Raw genomic sequence first — 14,904 nt, forward strand, 5'->3', positions numbered from 1 at the left:
TTTTAATTTCCATTTATTATTACAAAGCTTGAACTTTATGTTAAGTAGATAAAATATTAAAAATTAAATTCATAGAATCATATGGAAACGGATAAAATGAATACACTTGGTATTTCTCGAATGGAGAATAAAGAGAAAGAGAATCCGGAAGCTGACACTGCATCTAAGTAAGTATTTAGGAAATAGAATAAAAATAGTAACTCTTAGGAATGATTGTAATGACTTATTTTCTACTTAATAATGTCTGCATTTTATTTTCAGCTAGTGTACTTAAGTCCATTTTTAACTATAGGGATTGTTGAAACATTTTAATAATGCTCTTTATGCTTGGTATTGTAGAAATAAATTATAGTATGGATCCACTGGTGAGCAATTACATTTCTCCCTCAACTTACTAACAAGATTTTAACAAAGTCTTGTTAGATAAATTAATGGTTAATATATATGTTTCTGGATAATTTTATTTATAGCAAGGGGTTTCCCAAGGGAATATTTAGGGGAATTCCCTAGTGGTCCAGTGGTTAGTGCTCCGTGCTGCTACTGCTGGGGGCACAGGTTTGATCCCTGGTTGGGGAACTAAGATCTCGCATGCCGCATGGTGTGACCAGAAAAAAAGGGCGGTGGGGAATCTTTAACTTGGAGTAGAGATCTAGAATAGGCCTGCTCCAATATAAATCTGAACCAGTGGATTCTGGACTGTATGTTTATTCCATAATCTGTGTCCAGTGCCCTGGAGGTGTATGTACACAATGGTGTCCTGAGCGGGGAATAGTATTCCATGCTTGTCAGGTATAGATTTTTCCAATTTTGTGGTGACAATTTGATTTTAAAATGCTTTTTTCATAGTCATGCTTTTAGGACTATGTTCTAGAGGATTAAGGTATAGAGGGTATAGAGGTGTGTGTATCTTTGAGGGTGTTCTTAAGGACACTTGTGAATTATTTTGTATTCCAGATGGTTTACTTATTTATACCTGGGAGAAGAGAATACTGAAAACAAGCATGTATGTGATATACAAGTAATTATGTGACTTCAGAATAACCATTGATTTTATTCCTTTGTAATTACTCTAGTTTGAGTGAAAAAATTTGTCTTCAGGAAGATGATCAACTAAAGGCTTTCAGACCTGCACGCCTAATGAGGGGCTTATTGCAAAGGCCAAAGCCAAATGTAGGTAAAGCTGCTGAAAGAAAAGAAACTGTTACATCACAGGAAAAAATTGGGGCCAGTGTAGAAAAGAATGAAAATGAGTCCTGTATCGATAGAGATGTAAGTACTCTGATGCCCTCCAGTTTTTTGTTTAACAAATACATAAGCCTCCTTTCATCCCCCTTTTTAAACAGCAATACCGTATGCAATTATGTATATTGTTCTTTAAATTTAATGCCCAAATCTCATAGCCAGCAGCTTTGCTAATTGTGAAGGCACTTAGCTCTCAGCTCTGTTGATTTTAAGCATTTATATGAGGAACCATCTGCTTTCACCTTACTCATGTTTGGACTTGCCTTCCCCCATCACTCAGCAGGTGTTTGAATTATATTTCCCTTCTGAAAATATAGCTAGGTATATGAATTTTTTTTTTTTTTGGCGGTACGCGGGCCTCTCACCGCTGTGGCCTCTCCCGTTGCGGAGCACAGGCTCCGAACGCGCAGGCGCAGCGGCCACGGCTCACGGGCCCAGCCGCTCCGCGGCACGTGGGATCCTCCCAGACCAGGGCACGAACCCACGCCCCCTGTATTGGCAGGCGGACTCCCAACCACTGCGCCACCAGGGAAACCCGGTATATGAATTTTAATACTGACTTAAACAAAATAAAATGTTAAAAACTCCCTACTAAAATACTCCAACAACAAAGATGATAAATTTTAGATTATTTACATAGTAACTGGTCTTTGTGATAAGAGTTAGAGTTGGCATGATTTGAGATTTGAATTTCTTCTATTATGATTCCCAGGGTCTATAATGTGATTGTAATAATCAAAAAGATTTAGAAAGATAGACCCCAAGGGATAATTTTAACAGATCAGACTGAAGCAGTTACTTGCTTTCTGATTAGGAGGAAAAGAATGGGGGCTTTGAGATGAGGTAAAAGGTGTGGCTTGTGAAATTTCCTATACCTAAAGAACAAACATTAAAAGGTGCCCTTTAGGGAATTCCCTGGTGGTCCAGTGGTTAGGACTCCGTGCTTCCACTGCAGGGGGCCCAGGTAAGATTCCGCAGGCTGCACATCGTGGCACCACCCCACACCCCTGTCAAAAAAAAGAGTGTCTTTTGAATATCATTTTATAATTTTGAAATGTTTACCATTTTCCTTGTACTCAAGTCATACATAATTTTCAATGAAGTCTTTTATAAATGTGTGTTACATTGTGAGACCTAAAACTTTTTAAAAAATGTGTTTGTTATTAAGACTCCTGAACAGATAGAAGATCAGGCATGTAAAAATTTTGATTGTGAAGACATCACATCACAATCTGAAAAAAAAGATACTTCTTTTCAAAATGTGCAGTCAGATGAGCCCAAGGCTCTTAATGAATGTCTAAGGTAAGCATCATCTTATTAATGACATAATAGTTGAATTATGTGTAAAGTTTTAGAAATTCTTAATCATTTTTTAAAAATAGCAAATCAGACTGATTTTGTTACCTGTATATCAAGTTACATAATATTTACAAGTGTAAATTCACCTTTCAAGGCAGTTTATTATATCATTGCCTTCGTGTTGAGTTCTCACTTATTGGTATTTTGATGAATTGATTTACCCATCACAAATTAGACCTTGAGTTAACATGGATAGTATTATCACTTCACATGCATAGTAAATTACATGTTTATATCCAGATGTGAAAATGCTACTTTCTCTCTTAATATTTGTTTCTTTGGGATTAGATTGATCACATATTACCTTTATTTAAGGTTTATGTAAATTTTAAGTAAAACTCTTACTTCCCATAGCCAAAGCTCTCTGAATTTGTTGTTTCCCCTCTGCAGGATATTAAACCAGATCAATGGAATTATTAGTGTGCTTTTAAAACTTTTTTCCTTTTGGGAATATTCAATGCACAAAAGTACTGAGAACAGAATAACAGACTCCCATGTACCTACTATCTAGTTTCAACAATTATTTATATTTTACCAATCTTTACATTTAAAGTCTGGCCTATTGTATACTTTATTATAGCTGTAGGAGCCTGTTTAAATACTACCTAACCTGAGAGTGAAAGCTAGGTTTCCTGAACTACTCAAAAGATCTTTGTTAGAAGACAGAAACATTCCTTTATTCCTCTCTTCTTTCTCTGATCCTTTGTACCCCCTCCCTACACCCCCAACCTATTTTACTTCTCTGCCACACAAACTCTGGGTAGAAGCCTGTACAACTGCATTACTTGTTGCATATCTCTGATACAAATATTAATTATAGATATCTGACAATTTGGATATTTTGTTTGTATTTTTTTAGTTTAAGCCAGACTCCATTTTCATGTGGCTTAGTAGAAAACCAAGTTTTCCCTGAGTGGCCTTTGGGTTTTAGAACCCTGCTGGATTGTTCATAACTAATATCCAGTCTGATATCAGCAACTTTCCTCTCCAAAGGCAGTGACCTTTCTGGCCTTTGAATCTCCAGTATTCATAAAAACAATTCTAAGATTCTGTGTTTTATCAAATCATACGCCTGTTTATATCCAGTAGGCAGTTTCCCTCCTCCCCAGTCTCAAACACTTTGAACTGTTCAAGATGCTATGTAAGAAACTGAAAGAAGAGAAATATCTACACAAGAAAAGGGCCTCAGAGGTCAAAATCTTAACCAGTCACTAAGTGCTCTTTCATTCATTTGTATATTTTTATTGGTTTTACTCTCTATTATTATGATAAAGCACAAAGCAGAGCATGCTGCTGCTTTTTTGAAGAACAAGGTGCTTATACTAGATAGTGATTGTTGTGTGCCCAGTAGCATTCAACAGACTGCAAAATGTTGTTTATTTACTCTTTTCTTTCATTCCCACAATGTATTATGAAATCACAAGCTTTTAGAGAAGTGACTGTACAGGAAATCTCATTTTAAATTGTTTTTAAAAAGTGAGGAGGGGCAGACCTAGTTTTAAGTCATAAGACTGTGCCTTATTCAAATTATACCTCCACCTAGCTATTTGAGATCCTGGTTAGTTCTGGCCATATAAATGAGTTCTTTAACTCTTACAGCAAGACATATGTCTGGATAAAGGAGAGTAGGAGCGAAAAGGTAGGAATAGCAGCCACAGATTGGTCTGGCTCCAATGTAGAGGACTTGGAGAGTCTTTCTCAGCCAGTATTTGCCAAGGTTGATGTGGATGACAATTAGAAAGAGACTGTTTAGGCCTGATTAGCTGCTACTCTAATTGACCTTATTGATAAATTTCTCAGTATATATGTCTCTATATAATAAATTTATTTAATTTTTAAAAAAATTTACTGTAATTTCCAAGGATATAATTTTTTTTCTACTTTAATTTTTAAATTTTGCCTAGAGATTCCTGGTGCTTCGTTAATTTTTTTTTTTTATTTGAGAATTCCTGGTTTTTCAGTAGTGATTTCTCAACCATATCTCTTCAGTTGGCAGTCTAGTTTACAATTTGATTGTGTATCTTTTTTTTTAAACAGTATTCAAGAGGATAATAAAGCAAATAAACAAGTTCAAATTCTAAAGACTCGATTTCAGAAACCAAAGCCAAATATAGGAAGAAGAACTGGAAGAAGAGAAATTTTCTCAAAGGAAGAGGAGGTACCGAAGGAAGTTCTTACCTCTGAGGAGATGACAACAGCTTTGAGAGAAACTGCAAGATTGGAAACCTCACCAAGGGAAAAGGTACCTGTGGAGACTAATACTGCTAAGGAAATGGAGTCAGATTTAAAAGAAACTGAAAGAAAAGATATCTCTCCCAGGGAGAAAATACCAGAAATGATTGATGTCACTGTGGAAATGGAGACAGATTTGAGAGAGACTGGAAGAGAGGTTTTCCCAAGGGAGAAGATAACAAAGGTGACTGATGCCACTGAGGAAAGAGAGACAGATTTGGAAGAGACTGAAAGAAGAGAAATATCCCTACAGGAAAATGCCCCAGAGGAGGTCGGTACTATTGGTGAAGTGAAGACAGATTTGAAAGAAACTGGAAGAGAGATTTCCCCCAGGGAGAAGATACCGGAGATGATTGATGCCGCTGAAGAAGTAGAGACAGATTTAGAAGAAACAGAAAGAAGAGAAATACCTACACAAGAAAAGGCCTCAGAGCTCAAAGCTATAGATGATGAAATGGAGACAGATTTGAACAAAATTGGAATAGAAATTTCCCCAAGGGAAAAGGTACTAGTGGGGATCAGTGCCACCGGGGAAAGGGAGATTGATTTGGAAGAAACTGGAAAAAGAGACATTTCCCTGATGGAAAAGGTATCAGGAAATATGACTACCATTGAGGAAACAGAGGCAGATTTGAAAGAAACTGGAAGAGAAATTTCCTTTAGGAAAAGCCGATCGGAAGAGATCAGTGCTTCTGAGGAAAAGGTGGCAGATTTGGAAAAAACTGGAAAAATAGACATTTCTCTAAGGGAAAATGAACCAGAGGAGACTGGGACCTCAAGACAAACTGAGACAGATTCATTGCAGAGGGGTAGTGGTGACTGCAGTGCTGTGCCTTCACTAAATATTAAAGTATGTATTTTTCTGTCCTTTAAAAATATTTTTTTGAATACTTTTTCAGAGAAAAAAATATCAAAATAATTCCAGGATTATTGCCCTTAAGTCCAACAACACTTAGAGTCTCTAAAAGCATAATGTCTTTCCCAGTCCTAAATTCTGGGTTTCAGGACCTTAAAGAAATTATATAATCTTTTTTTTTTTAAATAATTGAAAACATTTTATAATTGTGGAAAAGTTAACGGTTCTTAATGTCAGTTTAAAGTTACTCTTAGATAAAAGAAATATAAGAGATTGGACTGAATTTGTGCTAATTCTAGTATGAACATACACTGGAATGATTTCTTTTGACCGTATCTGTATCAGTTTTTCTCTTTATTTTCTGTCCCACCCCACTTCACTCCACTTTTTTTTTTTTTTCCTTTTTGCGTTATGTGGGCCTCTCACTGTTGTGGCCTCTCCCGTTGCGGAGCACAGGCTCCGGATGCGCAGGCCCAGCGGCCATGGCTCACGGGCCCAGCCGCTCCACGGCATATGGGATCCTCCCAGACCGGGGCACGAACCCGTATCCCCTGCATCGGCAGGCAGACTCTCAACCACTGCGCCACCAGGGAGGCCCTTCACTCCACTTTTAAAAGCTCATCTTATTAAAAGTTTCCAGTTAATTGAAGTTGAAGCTATTCTAACATTTTCCAGTTTTCTAACTTTTTTTTGGATAGGTAATGGCATTTGTAGTTTGGAAAAAACATATAATAATATGCAATATAGAAAGAAGAGTTTTCCAAATTCTGTGTTTTAGCATTTGTAAATTAAATTTTATTTTACTTAAAAATTAAAACTCCCCAAACTTCTGGATTTTTAAAAACAGTGTGAAGACTATAGGCTTTTGTTTGAAATGTACGACATGCTTAAGGAATATTTTATATGTGCTGATTTATTTCCAGGACATTAGCAGTGAAGTACAATCCGTGGTGCATGTATCTGTAGAAGAAAAAAGAAATTCTGAAAAGGAAATAACAAGTCAGTTGAGTCATTTGAACATTTCTTCACAGACTTCTGAACTTGATAAAATAGAAGACCAGAGGATGCGATCTCCAAATGTTCCAGAGCAGTTTTCAGATATTAATTTAAGGTACAAGTATATAGGTCTGTGTGCCTGTAAAGAGAAAGCATATAAAGTTATATTTGCAGATTATGTTAAACTAAATAAGGTTTTAAGACATATCATCTATAGCATAGTGTTGAAAATTTTAAGCTGGTTTGGGGAAGACTGGGAGAGATTTGAGGTCCTTCTGACAGATTGTGAGAATTACTAACATACAAAATGGTGTACAAGACATACTTTTAAGTCAGTACAGGTGTGACAAACCTGTATTTTCTTTGTGCGAAGATGATATAATTCCTAGGCTTATACCTGGATTGTACCACTCATGTTTTTCAGGATCTACCAAATAGTCCGATTTGTTTTCCTGTTAAGAATTAGAATTAAATATTTACTGCCAGTCTCTAAGGTTGTGCTAAGACTCCACTCCCACTGCCCCTTCATTTCATCCTAAAGCTTGATAATCCTTGTTCCAAAAGCAAATCTCTTCCTCAAGACCAGAAGCCAGTTGAAGTGAAACCAGCACCTTTTGTGAGAAGTAGATTCAAAAGACCAAAACCAAACTTAGCAAGAGCAGCCTCAAAAAGAGAGACTATAGAAGCAGAAAAACATGCACCTGGGAAGAAAGTGGAAGCTGATAAAAAAGGGACTGTTGTGATACAGCAGAATGGGGAACAAATGAGAACTCTCCCTTCTCAACGTGTGAGTGTTATTTAAGATGGAGGTTTTCTGTTTTAGTTATTATAATTACTAAAGTAAAACATTGGAATTAAAAATTTGCAAGTATTTCCTTATGTAATTTTTGCTGTGTGTGATATTGGTGCTGTACTTAATGTACCTCATTGTTCCATGTGGTTTGTGTAAGAATCTTGAATCTCTGATGGTGGGCAAATGTGTCATGGGAAGGATTTTAAGAGGCCCAGGCTCTAGTTCAAGTTCTGACCTTTATTCATTATGTGACCATAGCCAAATGATGCAACTAGTTTCTTCACAGGAAAAATGAGAATGAGAGTCCATCTTTATTTCACTCTGTTGTGAAGGTGAAATAAAAAGTTAAAAGCTTGATATGAGTTAAAAGGAGATTATTTTATTTACTTGATTAACTTGGTCTATAAGAGATTAAGATGTGTGATACAGCATCAAAAACCTTGAAATGAAACGTCAACACTCATAAGTTGAGCATTTAAACATATGAAGTACTTTTTTGAATTAAAATTCTTCTTTTACATCTTAGCTTAGTTCTTACTGTGCTTGAACATTTGTACTTTTTCCTCCTAATCTTATGTTTAAAAAGGATAAATCATGGGAATCCCTGGTGGTCCAGTGGTTAGGACTCTGCACTTTCACTGCTGAGGGCCTGGGTTCAGTCCTTGGTTGGGGAACTAAAATCCCACAAGCTGCGAGGCATGGCCAAAAAAAACAAAAACAAAAACAAAAAACCCGCCACTTTCATTTATTTATTTATTTTATATTATTTAATTTAATTAATTTATTTTTTGGCCATTCCATGTGGCATGTGGGATCTTAGTTCCCTGACCAGGGATTGAACCTGTGTCCCCTGTGGTGGAAGCAGAGTCTTTTTTTTTTTTTTTTAATGTATTTTTTTGGCTGCATTGGGTCTTCGTTGCTGCGAAGTGGATTCTTAAAAACAGTATGAAGAATATAGGCTTTTGTTTGAAATGTATGACATGCTTAAGGAATATTTTATATGTGCTGATTTATTTCCAGGACATTAGCAGTGAAGTACAATCCGTGGTGCATGTAAGAAGTGGATTCTTAACCACTGCGCCACCAGGGAAGTCCGTGAACATCTTTTTGGATCAGTATATAGAAATTAAACTTCTTTTAAATGACTGTACAGTTTCATTGTAAAGAAATTATAATTTATTCAGTTCCCTACTGATTTGTCTTGTTTCCAATTTTTTGTTTTTCCTTTTCTTTTTCTTTCCTTTTTTGGGGGGCTATTATATTGCTGTAATAAATATCCTTGTGTATAATTTTCTAGATAGTTATTTGAGTGTTTTTATAAGATATATTTCTAGAAGTAGAATTGCTGGAAATTAAAATCCTTGATAGATATTACCCTGTTGTCTACAAAGACTGTATCAGTTTATTTTTCTAACAGTTTATTGAAGTTTCTATTTCCCTATACTTTTACCAACCCTCGATGAAATTTTTTTTTTTAATCTACCTTCTAGGATGTGGCTCCCCTAATGACATCAACAGAAAAAGACAAATCAGATCACAGTCAAGAGGAGGCTGTGATATTGCCATATGTACAGACTGAAAAGGACCTTTCCCCTTCGAGTTCTTGTGAACCTATAGAGGAGTCTCAGTCTACACAAGCCCAGGAAAAGGAATTAGTTGTCTCTATGGGGTAAACAGTGATAGTTTTATTAAAATCTAAAATAAGAGAATTATTTCAAATAGTTCTTCATTTTTTTTAAGAAATGTGTTAATGTATTTTGAAAGTGAGTATCAAGAATACTTGGTTTATTTCTATTCATATGGCCTAAAATACAAAATCAGGTTGAGTTCAACACCTTTTAACACTTGCCTGCTTATATTCACTGTTAGCTGCTTCAGATCTTATACAAAGCAATGCATTTATTTAAAATATGTATATAAGGTATGTATTCATTACCTTTTAAAAAATTGTAGTAAGATACATATAACATAAAATTTACCATTTTAACCATTTTTAAGTGTACAGTCCAATGGCATTAAGTACATTCACATCGTTGTACACCATTACCACCATTCATCTCCAGAACATTTTTTTTCCCAAACTGAAACTCTGTACCCATTAAACAATAACTTCCCATTCCCCCTACCTCCAGTCCCTGGCAGCCACCATTGTGCTTTCTATTACTATGAATTTGAATATTGTAGGTACCTCATATAAGTTCAGTACCTTCTGAGAATTGAAATAACTATTTTTTATAAAATGAGGTATAATCAGAAAGTAATTTAATTTTCCTTTAATGTACAAAATATTTTTACAGAGTTTATTAGATTCAAATTTTATATTTTTATAGTAGTTTTCATCTTTTTACAATCAAGCTTTCTCTCTTTTCTCCTGTCCCCTCTTCTAGGACTTATCATATAAACACTTGCGAACAAGAAATGAAGGAAAGCGTTATCCAAACTGCTGCACCAGTAAGGGGCCGACTTCAGAGACCCAGTCCAAACTTAAGAAAGTTTGGACAGAGACAAGTAATAGAAAAAAGTGAAGCCAAAGAAACAATTAAGGAAGAAAGGACACTACAAAAAGATGAAACTAAAAAATTCCTGACTGTGGTGAGTTATTGCTATGTAATTAAATCAAGCCTTTTAATGCATATTAAAGTAACAAATGGTAGCTCAGACTTGGCTTAGAATATAGGCATCTGATACTTACTCTACTTCATACATAACGTGTCTAGTTTTGTTTCAGATTTACCATTGTAGAATTTTTTTTTAATGAAAATAGATTTTTTTTTTCCTAACTAATGAACCTAGTCATTGTGTAAATGTTCAATCAATGCAAAATAATATAATAATTACCCCTAGTCTCACCACTCTGAGGTAACCACTGAAAACCTTTTGATATATCTTACCGGATATATCTCCATGCATGCATGTGTGCATACTCATGTAAATTTAAATAATAAAATCATTGTAATCATGTTATTTTGTGACTTACTGTTTTTCACTCATTATATTAAGTGGTTTTCCATGTCATGAAATATGGAGATACATCATTTTTAACTGCTGTGTAACAGTCTGCTATTTGGAATGACAGTTTAACCAATCTCTTATTGATGGATCTTCTGATATTAGAAACAAATCTAAGTAGTTTAATGCCCATTTCAACAGATCTTGTTTTTCTGTCCTTTTCTCTACCAAGGGAAAATCTACATTTAAAATAAAGTGATTGTAATCCTTATTTGAAACCCCCCCGAAATGAAGAAAAAACACATTGAACTTTTTGGGAGGAAGGTTCACAACAGATGGTTATTGTAGTTTTTAAAGCATTATGTGAACATATTACTGCAGTAATCTTTGAAACTTTCTCTGTGAATAGGCAATTTTGTTTTGGGCAGCAAAACATGAACATTGCATACTCAAGTTTGAGACTTCATTTTAAAAAACTAAATACCTTTCTTTTTATTATTATTAATTAATTAATTTATTTATTTATTGCTGCGTTGGGTCTTCGTTGTTATGCGTGGACTTTCTTTAGTTGCAGCGAGCAGGGACTACTCTTTGTTGTTGTGCACGGGCTTCTCATTGTGGTGGCTTGTCTTGTTGTGGAGCATGGGCTCTAGGCTCATGGGCTTCAGTAGTTGTGGCACACGGGCTCAGTAGTTGTGGCTCGCGGGCTCAGTAGTTGTGGCTCGCAGGCTGTAGAGCGCAGGCTCAGTAGTTGTGGCACATGGGCTTAGTTGCTCCGCGGCATGTGGGATCTTCCTGGACCAGGGATTGAACCCGTGTCTCCTGCATTGGCAGGCGGATTCTTAACTACTGTGCCACCAGGGAAGTCCCTAAATACCTTTCTTAATGATTAAAATATTTTAGGAGGTATGTTCTGTTGTTAAAAAGAAAAAAAAATTAATATAGTTTTGGGCTTCCCTGGTGGCGCAGTGGTTAAGAGTCCGCCTGCCGACGCAGGGGACATGGGTTCGTGCCCCAGTCTGGGAAGATCCCACATGCCGCGGAGTGGCTAGGCCTGTGAGCCATGGCCGCTGAGCCTGCGTGTCCGGAGCCTGATGCTCCGCAACGGGAGAGGCCACAACAGTGAGAGGCCCGCGTACAGCAAAAAAAAAAAAACACCAAAAAACTAATATAGTTTTGCATTTCAGCCAAATTCTCAAATTGCAATGGAAATTGAAGTTGTATCCTCCAAAGTTTCAGAAGGCAGAATGTATGAAAACCAGAGTCACGTTCTTTTAGAAAACCTTCATGTTAACAAAATAAATGTTTCAGATGAAAAGACAAGGTGAGTTTGCTTTTAATCAGAAAAGAATAAAACTTTTCAAAGATAAAGGTTGGATATTTGAATAAAAGATTTTATGTAATTTCACATTTAGTAAGTTTTATGAAAGAAAAAAGTAATTATGAAACTAGAATAGTTTAAATCTGCTGAACAGCAAAGGGGGCCAGTGTGAAACAGGGGAAGAGAGGAAGAGTAGTAGATATATGAAAGGTAAAGGCTGAGTGGGGAGAAGCGCAGATTATGTAGGACCATTGTAAGGATTTTGAGTTTTACTCTAAATGAGCCTTTAAAGACCGTGACCTTTGAGGTCAGCCTTTCCTAATGCCTTCATTTATAATTGACTGTATGGATCTAGAGGATTTAAATGGCTTGCTCAAAGTAACATCGGCAGTTTAGTTTTTAAACTTAAGTTTTCAGAAGTTATGACTTTAAGACTAGCAAATTCCTGTAGTTTATAGGCAGAGCTTCCTGAAAGAAACTTTACATGTTTCAAGAGATTTTATGCTCAGCCTTTGCATTTTTAATGAGGAGGATCTAACTTTCAAATTTCCTGTATAGAAACCCATTACCCACCCACCCCTCTTTTTAAAATCTTTTCTGTTTATGAAGTTTATTCAAGCTCTTAGCTTTATCATGACTGATACTTCCTTCAGAGTATATATTCTGCATAGTTTTAAGTTAGCTTATTCTTATGTCCAGCAGTTTCTTACCCCCTTTTAACCCCAGTAGCACATTGAGCTTATATATATATATATATATATATATATATATATATATATATATATATATATATATTATTCTTAAGTACCTTTGTAGAATCACACTTGATTGTAAGTAGCTTATACTTAAGTTAAATATAACATGTTTTCCCAAATACATTAGCCTACACTGGAATGTATTAACCAGCATCATTACTTTGTTAGAACTTCCTGTGAACTTCCTTGGTATTTCACTGCTGGAAGAACTTAGCAGGATTGGAACATTTGGAAATGTAAATAACTACTTTCTCTTGTAGGTAATTTATTACAAATATTACTTAAGATTAGTCTTTAATACAGATCTTTTAGAGAACTTATGATCGATACTTACAGACCCAGTTTTTCTTTATAAGTATCCAGATTTATATTAGTTTTAAACTTGCTAATTCAGATCCTTGCCAATTATTAAATATTTTCCAGGAAACCTTAAGGCAGCTGTTTGTGTTGCCTTGGGAGCTATGGCTACTGTATTGAATGTTAAAACCTTGTCTTTCTCTGATTTGGCAGATACAAATGGGTTATATTGAGATCCTTATGACACTGGCTGTCAATAAACCCTTTTCTATGAAGTGACAGGCATGTGTTAGGAGAACAGACTCTAACTTTCAAGCCTGCTCTTGAACCAGAAGGACCAGGGTTGTTGTGACCATTGTATATTTATTCATGCTTCAGAGCCCAGTTGAAGCATTTGTTTAAAGTGTCATTATGAAGTCCATCTTCAACTACTGACATTTTTGTTTTGTATCTAGTTATTTCTCTGAAAATTACTTAAAGTAGCATACAACGACACACCAGAATCAATGAATGAAAGTAAAAAAAAGATGAAATATTATTGTGAAAGTATTCCCCAGGCTATATAGAAAATGGAAGTTATAAAAGCTTCTATGTTCTTTCTTTCATATCAGCATGTGTGGTTTCATTTTATATGTTTAGTTTTATAGCCTATTTATATATAGTCCTTCGAACATAGAATTGGTTTGTGCCCCAAAATTGTTTAACAGCAGATACATCAACAGGAATTCTGATTTTTGTTCTTCAACATGATTTGTATTTCATTCTAGACATGAACATAAAACATATGTTTCTAGTCCACCACAAATGATAAGAAGGCAATTCCAAAAGGCTAAGCCAAATTTGGGAAGAGCACAAGGTAAGAAAGAGCAATCAGGCATAGGAAAAGACACAGCAGATCAGAGTAAGGCAAGGAAGCCAGAAGATAATTTGCTGCAGCATGGAGATTCTGACACCCAGCTTCTTCAAAAAGTAAGTTTGAAAAAAATAATTTATTAGTGGGCTCTATTTTATCAATATCATGAAGGAGAACATTAAAGAAATAGTTTTGCCTTTTGTACTATAACTATTTTCATGAAAATTGATTGACCTTCCAATATTATAAAAGTTTAGAAACCAATCACTTGTGTATATGTGTGTAAGCTTAGCGCTTTAGGCCAAACTACCAAACCAAATTACTATACAGATTGTTTCCATGGTAATATTAGTTGTTTCTTCTTAAATTTAAGGGAAAAGCTGAGTTTCTGACATCTCTGGAGATTTCAGCAAGAAAAGGTCCTGTAGGTTCCAAGGAGATTGGTTTGGCAAAAAAAGATGCCCAATCAGAAGTTGGACCATCAGGAAGTGTTGGAGAGAAAACCGTAGGCGATAGTTCTATGTGTTCAGTTGTCGAAGAGCAGTATGTCAGTAAACCAGCAAGGTAAAGTTTTATTTAACAAGTACTTCAGAATAGTAAATACAAGTAACTTATTCTTAATGGATGTCCTACTCTAACTTACTGATAGAGTAAAAAGATGGTTTGTTAACAGAAGTATTGGTTGTTTTTTATTGGCAGGTCTGTTTCTTTCCCACTTTTGATTTTTATTTACTAAAATTTCCTTTTTTTATGATCTTCTCAAAAAGATTTTTCTTTCCTACATTTAAAATTTCTGGGTGTTGAGTATATTAGACATGAGCAGAAGCCTGACAAAAGAGTAGTACATATTACCTAAATAACTAGGGTGCTGATTCAAATTGGAGTCACAAACACAAGTGAAGGGTACCTTTCTTCCACAGTTTTCAAGGAAAGTGGAAGGGACCCTAAGTTCTAAAAAATGTTGTTCTGTTGGATTTCCTCATTCTCCTTTTTTCTTTTGAACTAATCTGTTTACCCAGTAGGATAAACCGTATCACTTTTTAGTCTCATATTCTGTATTTATTGGTCCAGTGTTTTTGTTTGTTTGTTTGTTTTTTGCGGTACGTGGTCCTCTCACTGCTGTGGCCTCTCCCGTTGCGGAGCACAGGCTCCGGACGCTCAGGCTCAGCGGCCATGGCTCACGGGCCCAGCCGCTCTGCGGCATGTGGGATCTTCCCAGACCGGGGCACGAACCCATGACCCCTGCATCGG

General features: G+C 35.8%; 1 protein-coding gene across 3 annotated transcripts in view; it reads left to right on the top strand.

Annotated features, from left to right (window-relative positions):
• Nucleotides 1–14,904, top strand: part of BDP1 (B double prime 1, subunit of RNA polymerase III transcription initiation factor IIIB) — a 100,730-nt gene that overhangs the window by 35,592 nt on the left and 50,234 nt on the right. For all 3 annotated transcript variants that reach the window (XM_060093011.1, XM_060093012.1, XM_060093013.1), the window contains 11 exons: nucleotides 76–167; nucleotides 1,074–1,269; nucleotides 2,411–2,544; nucleotides 4,639–5,683; nucleotides 6,613–6,800; nucleotides 7,250–7,472; nucleotides 8,969–9,147; nucleotides 9,866–10,070; nucleotides 11,615–11,751; nucleotides 13,568–13,769; nucleotides 14,027–14,217. In XM_060093011.1, the coding sequence (XP_059948994.1) occupies nucleotides 76–167; nucleotides 1,074–1,269; nucleotides 2,411–2,544; nucleotides 4,639–5,683; nucleotides 6,613–6,800; nucleotides 7,250–7,472; nucleotides 8,969–9,147; nucleotides 9,866–10,070; nucleotides 11,615–11,751; nucleotides 13,568–13,769; nucleotides 14,027–14,217 (2,792 nt within the window). The remainder of the gene's footprint in view (nucleotides 1–75; nucleotides 168–1,073; nucleotides 1,270–2,410; nucleotides 2,545–4,638; nucleotides 5,684–6,612; nucleotides 6,801–7,249; nucleotides 7,473–8,968; nucleotides 9,148–9,865; nucleotides 10,071–11,614; nucleotides 11,752–13,567; nucleotides 13,770–14,026; nucleotides 14,218–14,904) is intronic.

The sequence above is a fragment of the Mesoplodon densirostris genome, chromosome 3, assembly GCF_025265405.1.
Source record: "Mesoplodon densirostris isolate mMesDen1 chromosome 3, mMesDen1 primary haplotype, whole genome shotgun sequence".
NCBI classification, from domain to species: domain Eukaryota; kingdom Metazoa; phylum Chordata; class Mammalia; order Artiodactyla; family Ziphiidae; genus Mesoplodon; species Mesoplodon densirostris.